The sequence below is a fragment of the Balaenoptera musculus genome, chromosome 11 (genome assembly GCF_009873245.2).
Source record: "Balaenoptera musculus isolate JJ_BM4_2016_0621 chromosome 11, mBalMus1.pri.v3, whole genome shotgun sequence".
Taxonomy (NCBI): Eukaryota; Metazoa; Chordata; class Mammalia; order Artiodactyla; family Balaenopteridae; genus Balaenoptera; species Balaenoptera musculus.
In genome coordinates this window covers 57,124,164-57,138,638 of record NC_045795.1, presented here as the reverse complement: position 1 = coordinate 57,138,638, position 14,475 = coordinate 57,124,164, and the positions used below count along the sequence as shown (strand labels likewise).

Genomic DNA, 14,475 nt, shown 5'->3' with positions numbered 1-14,475 from the left:
GTTTCTGCAGAGACATGCAGGCTGAAATAAAACAGAAATTATGAAAATAAATTAGTTGAGTTTTTAAAAACACAACATAGAAGAATTATCAGGTCATAAAAGCTCCATTTAATCTATTTTCTTCTTATATCTGGCAGTTACATTTCAATCTACATTCTAGGACATGCTGTGTAATTTGGAATTTCTCAGAAAATTGTGCTTTATCTTACTGTAAAATCACTTTATAGTGATAAAAACGCTATAATGAAATGTTTAATTTGTAAGGTTTTCTAATTTTATACTATAATAAAAAGAATATGCCAGCCTAAAAAAAATTAGAAAATGCTACTTTGTATTGTAGCTTTTAGTATTTCCATATTTTGCATATATTCTCTGATTATCAAATAATTTTATAACTAAAATGTATTGCATTTATAGAATTTGTATTTGCAAGGAGACAACAGGATCCATTTGTATGTAAACAAATTATCCCATATGTAATGTCTATCCCACTGAAAAAAACATGTCATTGAACTATGGAAAGACCATTTAAATGCTATTCTGTTAGCTACTGAGATATTAGTAAATGTCAGACTTCCATTTTTTCTATTTGAAGTTTGCACACAAAGTTTTATTTCACTTTCATTGTCTAAGCTCTGAATCCTCTTAGTGTCCACAAAATGCCACATTGGACAATTACAATATTGGAATTATTTCTGTAGGATATTTGGAAATGTTATAATCATGCTTTAACTCATATGATACAATTATTCACTCTTCTCCTTATTTATAGGCTAAGTCATTGTTTTTCAAATTATAAGTCATAACTTTAGTCTCTGTAACCTCCTTTAATCGGGAATGGTTCCTCAGTGTTTTCTTGTCTTCCATTACCTTGCTGTTATTTTGTAGAATGTCCCTCAATTTGAGTGTTTTGAGTTTATCTAGTATTTCTCATAATTAGAGTCAGGTTATTCATATTTGGCAGGAATACCCCGAAAGTGAAGTGTGTTGTTTTCAGTGCTATATATGAGGCATATGATGTTGATTATCCCATTACTAGTGATATTAACTTGGATCATTTGATTAAGGTGGTGTCTCCCAGTTTTTTCCCCAGTAAAGGAACTATTTTTCCCTTCAGTTAGTTTCTTTTGAGGAGATACTTAGGGCTATGTAAATATTCTTTTAACACTGAAATTTTACCCCTTAGCTCTAGTGCTCATTGATGATTTTTGCCTGAATCACATATTATGATGATGGTTGCCAAATGGCAATTTTCTAACCTTATCATCCCTTCAAGCCGGCTCCTATGTCCCCATCATTCTTTGAGAACTCTCTTACTTCCTGGTTCACCAAGGTGTTCCAGGCTCATCTGGACTTTCCCTGGCCCAGTGTTTGATTGAACCCTTTTGCCGAGAAGCTCTGGTTCTTTTTAGGAGGGAATGATTTTTAGAAACCAAGATCTGGGTGGTGCATGTCTCAATTGCTACTGAACTTCTCAGTGGCCAGAGCTAGGAAACATGTATCTTTGTCTTTATATCTATAGATAGATCTAATATCTAGATAGATAGATAGATAGATAGATGATAGAAAGAAAGAAAGAAAATGCCATGTATAGAACCTTCATTTTCATCTCAGTGTTTAGAGACAAAACACAAAAATTGTTAAACTAGATCAGTTAAATTTTATACACTAAATGTAAGAATTCCAACAATCAGGTCATGAATATATAATCATAAGATTATATTTCAGTCTACAGTTTAAGACATTTGGTCCCCAAACCCCACATGGTATGCCATTTGGTAATTCATCTGTCAAAAAATCATCCTTTCTATTACATAATTTAAAGTAAATTGATTAACACATATGACTTAATAAATGAGAAGGTTGAAAAATTGTAAGAGCTAATAATCGTGATATAAAGTAAGATATTATTTTATTTCTCACACAGAAAGCAGAAATAAAATCACTACCAGTATTCTTAAAGGGGGAGTAGGAAGAATTATTAATGACTGCACACATTTAGTGAATCAAACAAATGTGGAATATAGGGAATTCCCTGGCGGTCCAGTGGTTAGGGATCCGAGCTTCCACTGCAGGGGGCACAGGCTCAATCCTTGTTCCAGAACTAAGATCCCTGCAAGCCCCTCCGTATGGCCAAAAAAAAAAGTGGAACATCTTTAGGTAGAGGAAAAGGTCCCAATTCCTTACGCCAATGTGCAAGACCTTTTATAATCTCACACACACACACACGTACGTTCCTTTCCAGTCTCATCTCACACCGCTCTTCCCTCTAGGCATCGTGTGATCTGGGCACGTTGGTTCATCTTATACTTCCCTGTGCACTGGTGTGGTTGGCATGCCCTTCCCTTTCACTAACCTGCCTGGAAAACTCTGATCCATCTCTCAGGTTCAGGTCACATATCACCTGCTCTGTAGAACCTTCCAGGCAGAATTACTTAATTCTTCCTCTGTTCTCCTAGAAGCTCATATATTCTCTTCCAATTGCTTCTCTCTCTATTCCTTACTAGATGCATCTTCCTTATATTCCCAACACAACACACTGTTAGGCTTTCAGGATAAATATTTGATGCATGCATAATGGTTGATTGGTTCTGAGAGTTTCAACTTGATTACTGTTATTATTTTTGCGGCCGCACTGTGCAGCGTGCAGGATGGTAGTTCCCCGACCAGGGATAGAACCCAGTGTCCCCTGCAGTGGAAGTGGGAGTCCTAACCGATGGACCACCAGGGAATTCCCTGAACTTGATTATTTTTTAAAGGTTGTAGATCACAACATCTCAAACCTTTAAAGTGACTTAATGATTACGGAACCTTAAAAAGGTTTATTTGGCAAGCACTTTTGAGATGGACATATGAGCCCTTCTGCAGAGTTATCCTAACGCCTGACCATCAATCACTGACAGGTGTCCCACAGGGGGTGTCAGGTGGCCTGGGGATGGGGTGCTTTAGACCATTTTCCCCCTAACCCCCTGGAGCTTTCTCTTGCACGGCTGTACGCAGGGCCCACTCCACCACTACCATCTTGGACCCAAAATGTTCCTCTGATCCCCGAGTCACCTTGCCACTCTGCCCTGCCTACTCCTGCAGCAGCCATTCAGCCTCCTAGGCACCACCCAGGCCTCTCGTTTGTCCAGACTCCCCTGGGGGACTAGAGACTCTGAGCGACAGCCAGCATCCCTTGTGCCATGACCATTATAACACCGAGGAAGTGATAACCTCCCAAGGGGCCGTGCTGCTCGGTACGAGGCCACCCGGGCTGCCCTCAGCTCTTGTCTGAGAGCTCTCCCCTTCTAATCCTTACGCCGACTTTGATGTTTATTTTCTCTTTTAAGACTTCACTGAGGTAAACGTTCTAAGAAATGCAGAATTAAAAGAACATCTTTCTGCTGAGCCTATGATGTAGTTGACGGGGGAAAATAATAAAGGTGGAGAGAGGTGAGACTAGAGCTGGGCATTTGGTCGGGTGGGAAGGAACCAAGGGGCAAACAGACCCACCCGACAGGAGCGTGTGGACGGAGACACCGAGACTGGTAAGGCCTGACCAGTGGGAGCACTTGGACAGAGAGCTGAGGGGCTGAGCGGGGCGAGCTCAGGGTGCTGACAACCAAGACGAAAACGGAGCAAGAGACAGGGTCTACCCAGCTAGAATCCACAGAGTTACCTCCCCAAGTCCCTGCCTCAGGAAACACCGCCTGTTGAATGTCACCAGCACCATTAGGTGCGTCTTCTGAATTGACTTTTTCCCCGTCTGGCTGCATTAGGGCACCATCTGCTCACGTGCCCCAGTAGGAAAAGGGTCGCCTGTAGATGACCAATGCACGTGGCGGTCCAGTACAGCCTGCCTAAAAGTGCAGTAAACATAAGTGAGGTTTGAAGTATCTTTAATTCTTTAAAAATCATCCCATCTCTGGAAGTCTAGCAACAGGCTGGGTGTAATTTAAATTGAATTTTTTTGATAGACAAAGGAAGTTGTCATAAGTAGAATATGATTTAACAGATGCTGGCAGTTCTCCAAGAAACCTATTTTAGAAGTATTTACTCTAAAAGAATAGACTTGGCAGCAGTACTTATAATTTGGTAAACGTTTGATGGCAAACTCGGTTTAACACTGGGGCTGCTTTAAGTCAATGAACACGTCGTTCAATAGTAGAAATGTTTGCGTTATAGTTAGTATTGCAAAGTGTATATCTCTGTTTTTTTCTTTCTAGATCCTGGTTAGATAACAATGGGAAAAGTGCTGTTAAAAAGCTGAAGAATAGTTTGCCACTTAGAAAAGAACTAGATCGTTTAAAAGATGAACTGTCCCATCAATTGCAGCTCTCGGATATCAGGTAATGAAGAAGAGAAAACCTAATTTAGAGATTAAAATAAACATGTATTACCTTTTGGTAAAGGTTTCTAACAGTTAAATATTTGCATCTTTAATTATTGTGTTCACTAAATATTCAGTTATCTTTTTATGAAAGTAATCAAATGTTTATGTAAGAAAATCAATGTGAATTTCTTGTTTAAAATAGTGAAGTAAAGTTTAGATACTGATATTTTTAGCATAATAGTTTTTTTTTTAACATAATGGGCTTGTAAGAAAAATACACTTTTCCTATGCCCATAATGTATAAAAAATAATTATTTCCCAATCATGTAAGACTGGTACTTAAGTTTAAAAAGAGGAAGGGAGATAAAAAATAAATGTTGTATTCTTTTATTCTATGTTATATAGCATGACTTTTTTTCTTTTTTTTCTTTTCTTTTTTTTAAATTGAGGTATAATTGACATATAACATTAGTTCCAAGTGTTTTACATGATAATTCATTATTTGTATACATTGTAAAATGATCACCACAATAAGTCTAGTTAACATCTGTCACCATACCTAGTTACAAAAAAATTTTTTTCTTGTGATGAGAACTTTTAAGATCTACTCTTTAAGCAACTTACAAAATGCAATACAGTATTATTACCTGTAGTCACTATAACTTGACTTTTTAAATGTTTTCATAAACTTAGAAATCACAGTTGTATAAAGATACATGCTGAATCTTTATTTATTATAAAAATAGATTTAACAGCTGTTACAACCCTAAGGAGGGGGTGGTGTGATTCAGTCATGGGACTCTGCATTACAAGATCCCGGAGATATTGTCATCTGGTCTGGAGCTTAAACTTCTATTACTCTTTGCTGTAGCCTGTTTTGTTGTTTTCAGCCATCATTATCAGGACTTTTTACTTAGATTAAACCAAATGACCATTTGGGTACCATAACAGCACCTTTTTCCTGGGCTTGCAGAATACAGATAGTACTTATATGTTCTATTCTTATGTATTCAAATCATAGTTGTCCAGGATAATTCAAATTTCAGAGGAAAGTGTTTACACTTGGACTGTGTGGGATGTTTGGGTTTGTGCTGATAGCTGCTGTCTTTTCATCACATCCAAGCTTTGATTAGAGGGGGCCCTTCCAATTCTATAATCTAGTAACATAGACTTCACTAACTAAAAACAAAATAATAAGATCCTTCTTAAAGGTTTATAAACAAATTAATATGCATGAAAATAACGTTTTCTAAATAAATTTTAAAAGATGTGAGAAGGCAGAATGGATCAGGAAAATGAAAGGATTTCTTAAACATAAAGAGAAATAAACATTATTTTACAATATAGTGGAGAAATTTCTCAGCTTTAATTCTTACTATGGTAAATATCAATAGCTATAACCCATATAAACAAAAGCTCTTCGAGGTTCTCAGTTTTTAGGAGTGCAAAGGGGTCCCGAGACCAGAATATTTGAGGACCGTGGACGTGAGTGTCTCGGCTTACTGGGAAATTAACCAAGTCTCCAACAAAAGGACAGTCACAACAAAAGCATTGTGACTGATGACATTGTGTGTTAAAGGAATAATTTTGAAAGCCTATTTCACTTTATCAGAAATGACATTCATCAGAATTGGTGTTAGGATGAAGAAGGGACCTAAGTTTTCTGAAAGCCTGTTGAGCGCCTTACTCCTTCACAACATGTTCATCCCCTGTGATTTACGCCACCTGTGCTGTAAGAAGTGTCCCCCACTGGGCAAGCAGGAAGAGGAACCTTAGGAAGACTAGAGGCAGTTTGTTGAAGGTCACAGAGCTAGTCAATCACAGAATTAGAATTCGAAGGTTGGTTTTCTGACACCACTTAATACCGGTGCTCTTTACACATACACAGAAGCGCCTCTGTGACATCATGCGAATATCAAGTTCCATTTTGTCACTGAGATGTAATAATGTTCATCTATAAAATGAACAGATTATACAATGTCGTAAAAATCATTTTCTCTAGAATATGATAAAAAAAATCCTGATAAACCAAACTGGAATTCCTAGTTGAAACTTCAATCCAAGACATCATCATCGTCATTGAACAATGTAAAGAAGGAAAAGATCTTTGTCAAAGTTTTCCCCATTTCATCCTCTTATTTTAAGAGAAACAACACAGTGTATTTGCTTGTTTTAAGTCTTTGGATAGCTGAATATAGTGCTAAGATGTTTACCCTCTGGTAAACGATTCATTTCCCATTTGGCTGCTTCTTGAAACATGAGTTAGTTTGGAAACATGTTGTGTGTCTCCTTGAGAAAGCAACTCCTCGGCTTTCCCGGGAGTCAAGCAGTGGGGGCGCGTGTGTGCCTCCCTCCGGGGGGACAGGGGTGTTAATGGGCCGTGTGCTCTGTTGGACCAGGTGGCAGAGGAGCTGGGGCATCGCCCACCGCTGCAGCCAGCTGCACAGTTTAGGCCGCTTAGCCCAGCAGAACTTGGAAAGCCTTAAAAATGCAAAAGGTAAACAATTTCCATTCACTTCCCAAATCCATATCCCTTAACGGCTACACACATCTGTAAATTCTAGAGGAAAGCTAAATGTTAAAAGTCTTTGTATTGATAGATGTGACTTTATATCAGCTGAATTTTTAAATCTGTTCCTTTGAATTAAACAGTGACATAAAATTAGGCTTTAAGTTTCTACCGAATTTAATCCTGAGTTGATACATGAAATTTACAGAATTATTTGCACAGTGCTGAAAGAATGAAGCCTCTTTGGACAGTGACCAAAGGTTTGTGTTTTATCATCAGGATGTACAGTAATATTTACAGACCGGTCCGGGATGAGTGCAGTGGGCCATGTGATGCTGGGAACAATGGATGTCCATCATCACTGGACAAAAGTAAGAAAAAGCTTAAAAACAAAAAAAATCTCTGATTTGTCATCGACATACTTTTGTTTCAAACTATGTTATGTCAGTAAACTAAAAAAAATTTGAATCATCTGTTTGCAGATCACATGCTTAATATTTTGTAGTTTAAATTCTTAGAGGACTGATTCTTAAGTCCGTTTTTATTTGGAAATTTTATCGTCTTTTCTGAAGCATAGCCTAAAGGCCTTCATTCTGTTGTTTTGTTTGTTTTGTTTTTAGCAGATTTACTGTGGTATAATTGACTTACAATAAACTGCACATATTTAGTGGGTATAATTTGATGAGATGTGACATATGTAAATACCCGTGAAACCATTACCATAATCAGGATAGTGAAGACATCCGTCACCCACAAAAGAATGCTCATGTCCCTTGTAAACCCTCTCTTCCATCCACCACCCCCTACCCAAGCAACCACTGGTCTGCTTTCTGTCACTATAGATTAGTGTATATTTCTGGAGTTTTATATAAGTGGAATCACAGAGTATGTTGGGGTTAGGATCTGATTTCTTTCATTCGGCATAATTTGAGATTCATCCATGCTATTGCGTGTACTTATTCCTTTTTATTTCCACGTAGTATTCCATCATATGGATATACCAGTTTGTTTATCCATTCACTTATTGATGGATGTTGGGTTATGTCAGCTTTTGGCTACTAGAAATAAAGCTATGAACATTTATCTACAAAGTTTATATGGACGTATATTTCCTTTTCTCTTGGGTAAATACCTAAAAGTGGAATGGCCAGATATGTTAGGGTATTTTAACTTTTTAAGAAACTGCCAACACTCGCTATGGTCATCTTTTTAATTCTAGCCACTCTAAGAGGTGTGTGGTTCTGTCTCACTGTGGGTTTAATTTGCATTTCTCTAATGAGGAATGGTGGTGAGCATCTTTTCATGTGCTTTTTTGCCATCCATATATCTTCTTTGGTGAAATATCTGTTCAAATCAAATATTTGGTAGAAAATATTTGCAAACCACCTACCTGACAAAGTCTTTGTATCTAAATATATAAAGGACTCTCAAAGCTCAACAGTAAAAAAATAAACAATTAGAAAATGGGCAAAGAACATGAACAGATATGTCACAGAAGAGGACATACAGATGACGAATAAGCACATGAAAAACCATAGGGAAATGCGATGCGATGTCACTGCACACCTGTCAGAATGGCTAAACTGAAAAATGATGACACCACCAAACGCTGGCGAGGATGCAGAAAAACTGGATCACTCATCCATTCCTGTTGAGAATGTAAAATGGCACGGGCACTGTGGCAAAGAGTCTGGCAGTTTCTTATAATAGTAAACACGTGTTTACCATGTGGTTTGGCAGCTGCCCTCTTGGGCATTTATACGAGAGAAATGAAAAATTATATTCGCACCAAAACTGTATACAAATGTTCGTGATAGCAAAAAACTAGGAAGAACCCTAATACCCTCCAGTGTTTGAATGGTGACACAAACCTTGGCACGTGGATGCAACAGAACACCACTCGGTGGTAAGAAGGAATGAACTGCTGATACAGGCCACAGCTTGGGTGGCTCTCAAGGGCATTGTACAAAGTGAAAAAAGTCAATCTCACTAGAATACATGCTGTATGATTCCATTTATATAACATTCTTCAAATAATAAAATTATAGAAAGAACAGATTAGTGGTTGCAGGGGTCAGGGGGTGGGAGAGCAGAGGTTTCTGTGGCTATGGAAGTGCAGCAGAGGGGATCCTTGTGATGGAGCTCTTCTATGTCTTGACTGTGGTCGTGTCACATGAATCTCTACGTGTGATAAATCTGCATATGATTGATTAAATACACACGAGTGCAAGTAAGACTGATGAAATCTGAACAAGGTTAGTGGACTGTAGCCATGTCCGTTTCCTGGTTGTGATTGTATATAGTTTTGCAAGATGTCACCATTGGAGAAACTGGGTGAAAGACGTGTGAATCTACAGTTATCTCAAAATTAAAGGTGTTTAAAATGTAGCTACCATTTACACATGAATAACTCGTTGAGAGAAAAATTGAAAAGTAGGTAGTAAAATTGTTTTTCAAAAAGTGTTAGAAGTATATTATAAATACTTGTAGAATTTTTATACTGCTATTGCTTTTATTATAGCAGAGTTTTTGATGCCTTTCAACTCCTCTAACATAACTGCAATTTTCTGTATAAAATCTGAGTCCGTAATGTAGGACACAGGTCCTTCCCCGACCCAGCGCCACCTGCCTCTTCAGCCTCGCCTCCTTCCACGTAGGCCACGTGTGCCACCCTCCAGCCACACCAAACTCCTTGTTTTTGAACCTGCTTTGTCCCTATTGGTGCTTCCAGGTTTGCACATGCTTTTTTCTTTCCCTGAAACTTTCCCACATGCAGCTAACCTTCTCTATTCCTTTTTTTTTTAATTGAAATATAGTTGATTTACAATGTATTAATTTCTGGTATACAGCAAAGTAATTCAGTTATACATACGTATACATATTCTTTTCCATTACGGTTTATTACAGGATATTGAATATAGTTCTCTGTGCTATACAAGAGGACCTTGTTGTATATCTATTTTATATATAGTAGTTTGTATCTGCTAATCCCAAACTCCTAATTTATTCCTCCCCCACCTCCTTCCCCCTTTGGTAACCATAAGTTTGTTTTCTATGTCTGTGAGTCTGTTTCTGCTTCGTAGATAAGTTCATTTCTGTCATATTTTAGATTCCACATATACGTGATATCATATGGTATTTGTCTTTCTCTGTCTGACTTACTTCACTTAGTTTGGTCATCTCTAGGTTCATCCATGTTGCTGCATATGGCACTGTTTCATTCTTTCCTATGGCTGAGTAATATTCCATTGTATGTATAGACCACATCTGCTTTATCCATCCGTCAATAGACATTTAGGTTGTTTCCATGTCTTGGCTATTGCAAATAGTGCTGCTATGAATATTGGGGTGCATATATCTTTTCAAATTATAGCTTTGTCTGGATATATGCCCAGGAGTGGGATTGCTGGATCATATAGCAAATCTATTTTTAGTTTTTTAAGGAACCGCCATACTGTTCTCCATAGTGGCTGCAGCAACTTACATTCCCACCAACAGTGCAGGAGGGTTCCCTTTTCTCCACACCCTCTCCAGCATTTGGTATTTGTAGACTTTTTAATGATGGCCATTATGACCAATGTGAGGTGGTACCTCATTGTAGTTTGGATTTGCATATCTCTAATAATTAGTAATGTGTCTAACCTTCTCTAACTCCTCGTTATCTTTTCATATTGGTTACATTAGACGTCTTTAGAAACCTTTCCTTGACCCTCCAGTCCCTTCACCCTGATGTGGCACTTGGTACACTGAATTCTGATTCTTGTTTTGTTTCCCTGCACCCTGCCCATAAGCCCTGGCAAACAGGGACACAAATTCTTATAACCTCTGTATTCCAAGGACCCAGTTTAGTACTTAAGTACATGGTAGGTGCTCCATAATTGAATTTAGTCGAATTAAGGGAAATTCTGAAGGAATAGACTTGGAATTGAAATACGTAGACTTTATTTCTAAAACCCTTCTTTATTATACCATTTAATCTTTCTAACCTAATTTGAGATTCTTACCTGAATATTTAAATGTTAGTATTTAAGACTTATTTTTATTTGGAACACATTTCTTTTCTTCTGCAATCTCTTCAATTCCTAGCTAAAAGTTCCTAAGATTTACAGTGGTTTGTTTTGGATATTAATATTTCCAGCATTCCATACCTTTTTTCTTATTGCTTACTTGAACTTTCCTTCTAGGAAAATAATTTATAATTTTCTTGTTAGAATTTCTCAATACCATTTATCGAAGTCCTAAACTTGGACTATTAAAGTACCATAAAACTAAATATTCCTTCCCTTTTCTTTTAAAAAAAAAAATACTGTAGCTTTTTGAAAGATTACCGAGTTATTTTGACCTGCAGAGGAGGCTGATGCTTCTGGAGGACCAAATAAGCTATCTTCTAGGTGGCATCCAAGTTGTTTATATCGAAGAATTACAGCCAGTGTTGACACTTGAAGAATATTACTCTCTTCTCAACGTGTTCTATAATAGACTCTTGAAAAGTCGAATACCTTTTCACCCTCGAAGTTTGCGTGGTTTGCAAATGATCCTTAACAGGCAAGTATCTAAAACAATTACTTTTATTCATTCACTCAGATGGGCTGTGTGTGTCCATGCATGAAATTGTTTTGTATTTCCACGTGTGATTCTTAGGAATTAATTAAAGAAAGTAATGCCACCACCTCTGTTGGCAACACTCTTTTACACATGAGAAAAGCCAACATGAGAGGATTGAAAGATTGAGTCTCTAGAACATTGTGTGAATATATTGCCACTTACAGAGCAAATCAGCCCTGTGGAAAACTTTATAGGATTATACTAATGTGAAATCAGCAGTGTGCATATCAGGCACCATGCTTGGTACTTAAATGCATTATCTCTTTAGCTCTCACAACCTCACCGTGGAGTGGGTTACTACCCCCATCTTACAGATGAGGAAGGTCACAGGGCCGGGAAGGGTGTGGTCATCCTGATAGTGTGTCTCTTTGGGGACAGCAAAACTTCAAATCAATTCTGCTATACAGGAAGTCCACTACATATGAACCTTCAGGCTGCAAACTTTCAAAGATGCAAACATGCGTTCACATGTCCAGTCTCATAAGTTAGTTCATGTGTCTGGTGTACATTGTCACATGCGTGCATCCTCTACAAGTGGTTGTGCTTTTGTGTACTTCACTGTACAGTACTGTAGAGAGTACAGTAGTACAGTATCTTTATTTCAACTGTTTGTTTTTTATGTAGTATTTGTGTGAAAAGTATTATAAACCTACTAGAGTACAGTGCTATATAGCCAATTGTGTTAGTTGGGTACCTAGGCTAACTTGTTGGACTTACAAATTGGACTTAGGAACACACTATCGGAACGGAACTCGTTCATATGTAGGGGACTTACTGTACCTTTAAGGTGGATTTTCTTGATGGGTTCCTTTTCCATTAATCAGACTAAGAAAATCGTTTCTTTGGGGGTGGAATGGGGGTGGAGAGGTCGCTGATTTTTCCTTTTACGTATGCTTTATTACAGTGACAGATATGCTCCAAGTCTGCACGAACTTGGGCATTTTAACATTCCGATCCTCTGCGATCCAGCAAACCTCCAGTGGTTTATTCTCACCAAAGCCCAACAGGCAAGAGAGAACATGAAAAGAAAAGAAGAGTGAGTTCCCTTAGCCCTCTTCCTGTCTTACCATTCCGTCTAATCGTTAAAAATATTCAGGTAGTCAGAACTCATAAGTATGGGAAATTAAAACTGTACTGAACTTAGGAAACGACTGTATTAAACTGCATGTCACTTAGGAGTAACATATTTATTTATCCCCCCGGTTGTACCAGGGATTGGATGTGGCTGTTTTCTCAGTGTAATAACCTCAGTTGCATTCCCACCATGTGCCTCAATTTGAGAAGCAGGGCTTGTTAATATAAAAGTCAACTCAGGAGCAGAGTGAAAGATGATAAGAGTATCAGAAAGAAACTGTGCAGATGGAAAAGGGTGGCAACAAGGGGGGAAAACTCAGTTACTACTTGATTAACTGGAATCTTCACTGTTTAAAATTTTGAAAACTGCTGCTAGAAAACAAGCCTCGTCTGCACTGTCATTAAATTGAGAAGAAATCTTAAAGTGAAAAAGGTTTCTGGTTCATAAGCAGGGCTGTCTCTATGCCATTTGTATCTTCGAAGGAATCCTGTTGTAGTCAGTAGTTTTGTAGGCAGTAAGATAGTGTTGATGATGTTTTGATGTTTCATGGATCTACTATGAAGAAAGGGAGAGTATTATATTCAAAACAGGGTGGTTTTCCTAAAGATGTGGCCTAAGGAGGTTTGGCTAGCAAGGATTCATTCATTCATGCAGCCGTCACTTGCTGTGACCGTTGCGGATCGGAAGCTGTGAAAGGCGCCACTGGTAGAAAGATGAAGGCCTGGTCCCCAGGCTCGCAGGAGACACAAGTGCCCTCAGCGTCAGGGGTGGTGGACGGAGAGGGGTCACGCGTGAGAGGAGCCGAGGCTGATGCTCTGGGAAGGGAACAGGAAGCAGAGGCTGTGGCCGAGGAGGACGAGCTGACGTGTCCGGGGAGGAGGGTAAGGAGGGCGGGGGCAGGAGCCTGGTGGGCGGAGGACCGGGGTGATTGTCCGAGTGTGCTGCTGGGGGGCCCCCTCTGGTTACTTACTTCTCTGGCCTCGCTGCCCATTCTCTCCTCGATCTACACAAATTGCTTGTTTAAAAAGCCTAGGATGTGAAACAGAGAAAGGGTGGCCATGCAGGAGGGCTGTGGACGTGATCCATTTCCCAGGAGATGATGGGGTCATTTTATGCATCAAATAAGTGAAGGAGTCACATATCTGTTTCACTTGTGGAATTGGTGACAGTTCCTGGCCAGATCCTATTGAACAAATAGCCTGCTTCTTGATTGGTTGGTGAGCATTTGTGTTTGTGTCGTTACCTTTTCTAACCATGAGTTTGTTTTTGAACTCTATGAGTCTGTTTCTGTGTTGTTAATAAGTTCATTTGAATCATTTTTTCTTTAGATTCCATATATAAGTGATATCATATTTGTCTTTCTCTGACTTCCTTCCCTTAGTATGATCGTCTCTAGGTCGATCCATGTTTCTGCAAATGGCATTATTTTGTTCTTTTTAGTGGATGACTGATATTCCATTCTATGTATGTACCACATCTTCTTTGTCGATTCCTCTGTCAGTGGACATTTAGGTTGCTTCCATGTCTTGGCTATTGTAAATAGTGTTGCAATGAACGTTGGGGTGTATGTGGCTTTTTGAATTATGGTTTTCTGTGGATATACGCCCCAGCAGTGGGATTGCCGGATCATATTATAGCTCTAGTTTTAGTTTTTTTAAGGAACCTTCATACTATTCTCCATAGTGGCTGTTACTGATGTCCATTCCCACCGACGACATAGGAGAGTTCCCTTTTCTCCATGGCCTCTCCAGCATTTATTGTTTGTAAATGTTTTGATGATGGCCATTCCAACTGGTGCGAGGTGGTACCTCATTGTAGTTTTGCTTTGCATCTTTCTAATAATTAGCGATGTTCGACAGATGAATGGATAAAGAAGATGTAGCACATATACGATGGAATATTACTCAGCCATAAAAAACTGAAATTGAGTTATTTGTAGTGAGGTGGATGGACATAAAGTCTGTCACACAG

The 14,475-nt window shown here is 38.6% G+C and overlaps 1 protein-coding gene across 11 annotated transcripts in view; it reads left to right on the top strand.

Annotated features, from left to right (window-relative positions):
* Nucleotides 1–14,475, top strand: part of TCAIM (T cell activation inhibitor, mitochondrial) — a 37,896-nt gene that overhangs the window by 17,065 nt on the left and 6,356 nt on the right. For 9 of the 11 annotated variants that reach the window (XM_036868988.1, XM_036868987.1, XM_036868989.1 and 6 more), the window contains 5 exons: nt 4,209–4,331; nt 6,715–6,812; nt 7,104–7,195; nt 11,137–11,369; nt 12,334–12,465. In XM_036868988.1, coding sequence (XP_036724883.1) covers nt 4,209–4,331; nt 6,715–6,812; nt 7,104–7,195; nt 11,137–11,369; nt 12,334–12,465 — 678 coding nt within the window. The remainder of the gene's footprint in view (nt 1–4,208; nt 4,332–6,714; nt 6,813–7,103; nt 7,196–11,136; nt 11,370–12,333; nt 12,466–14,475) is intronic. The other 2 variants (XM_036868980.1, XM_036868990.1) reach the window with 2 other exon arrangements.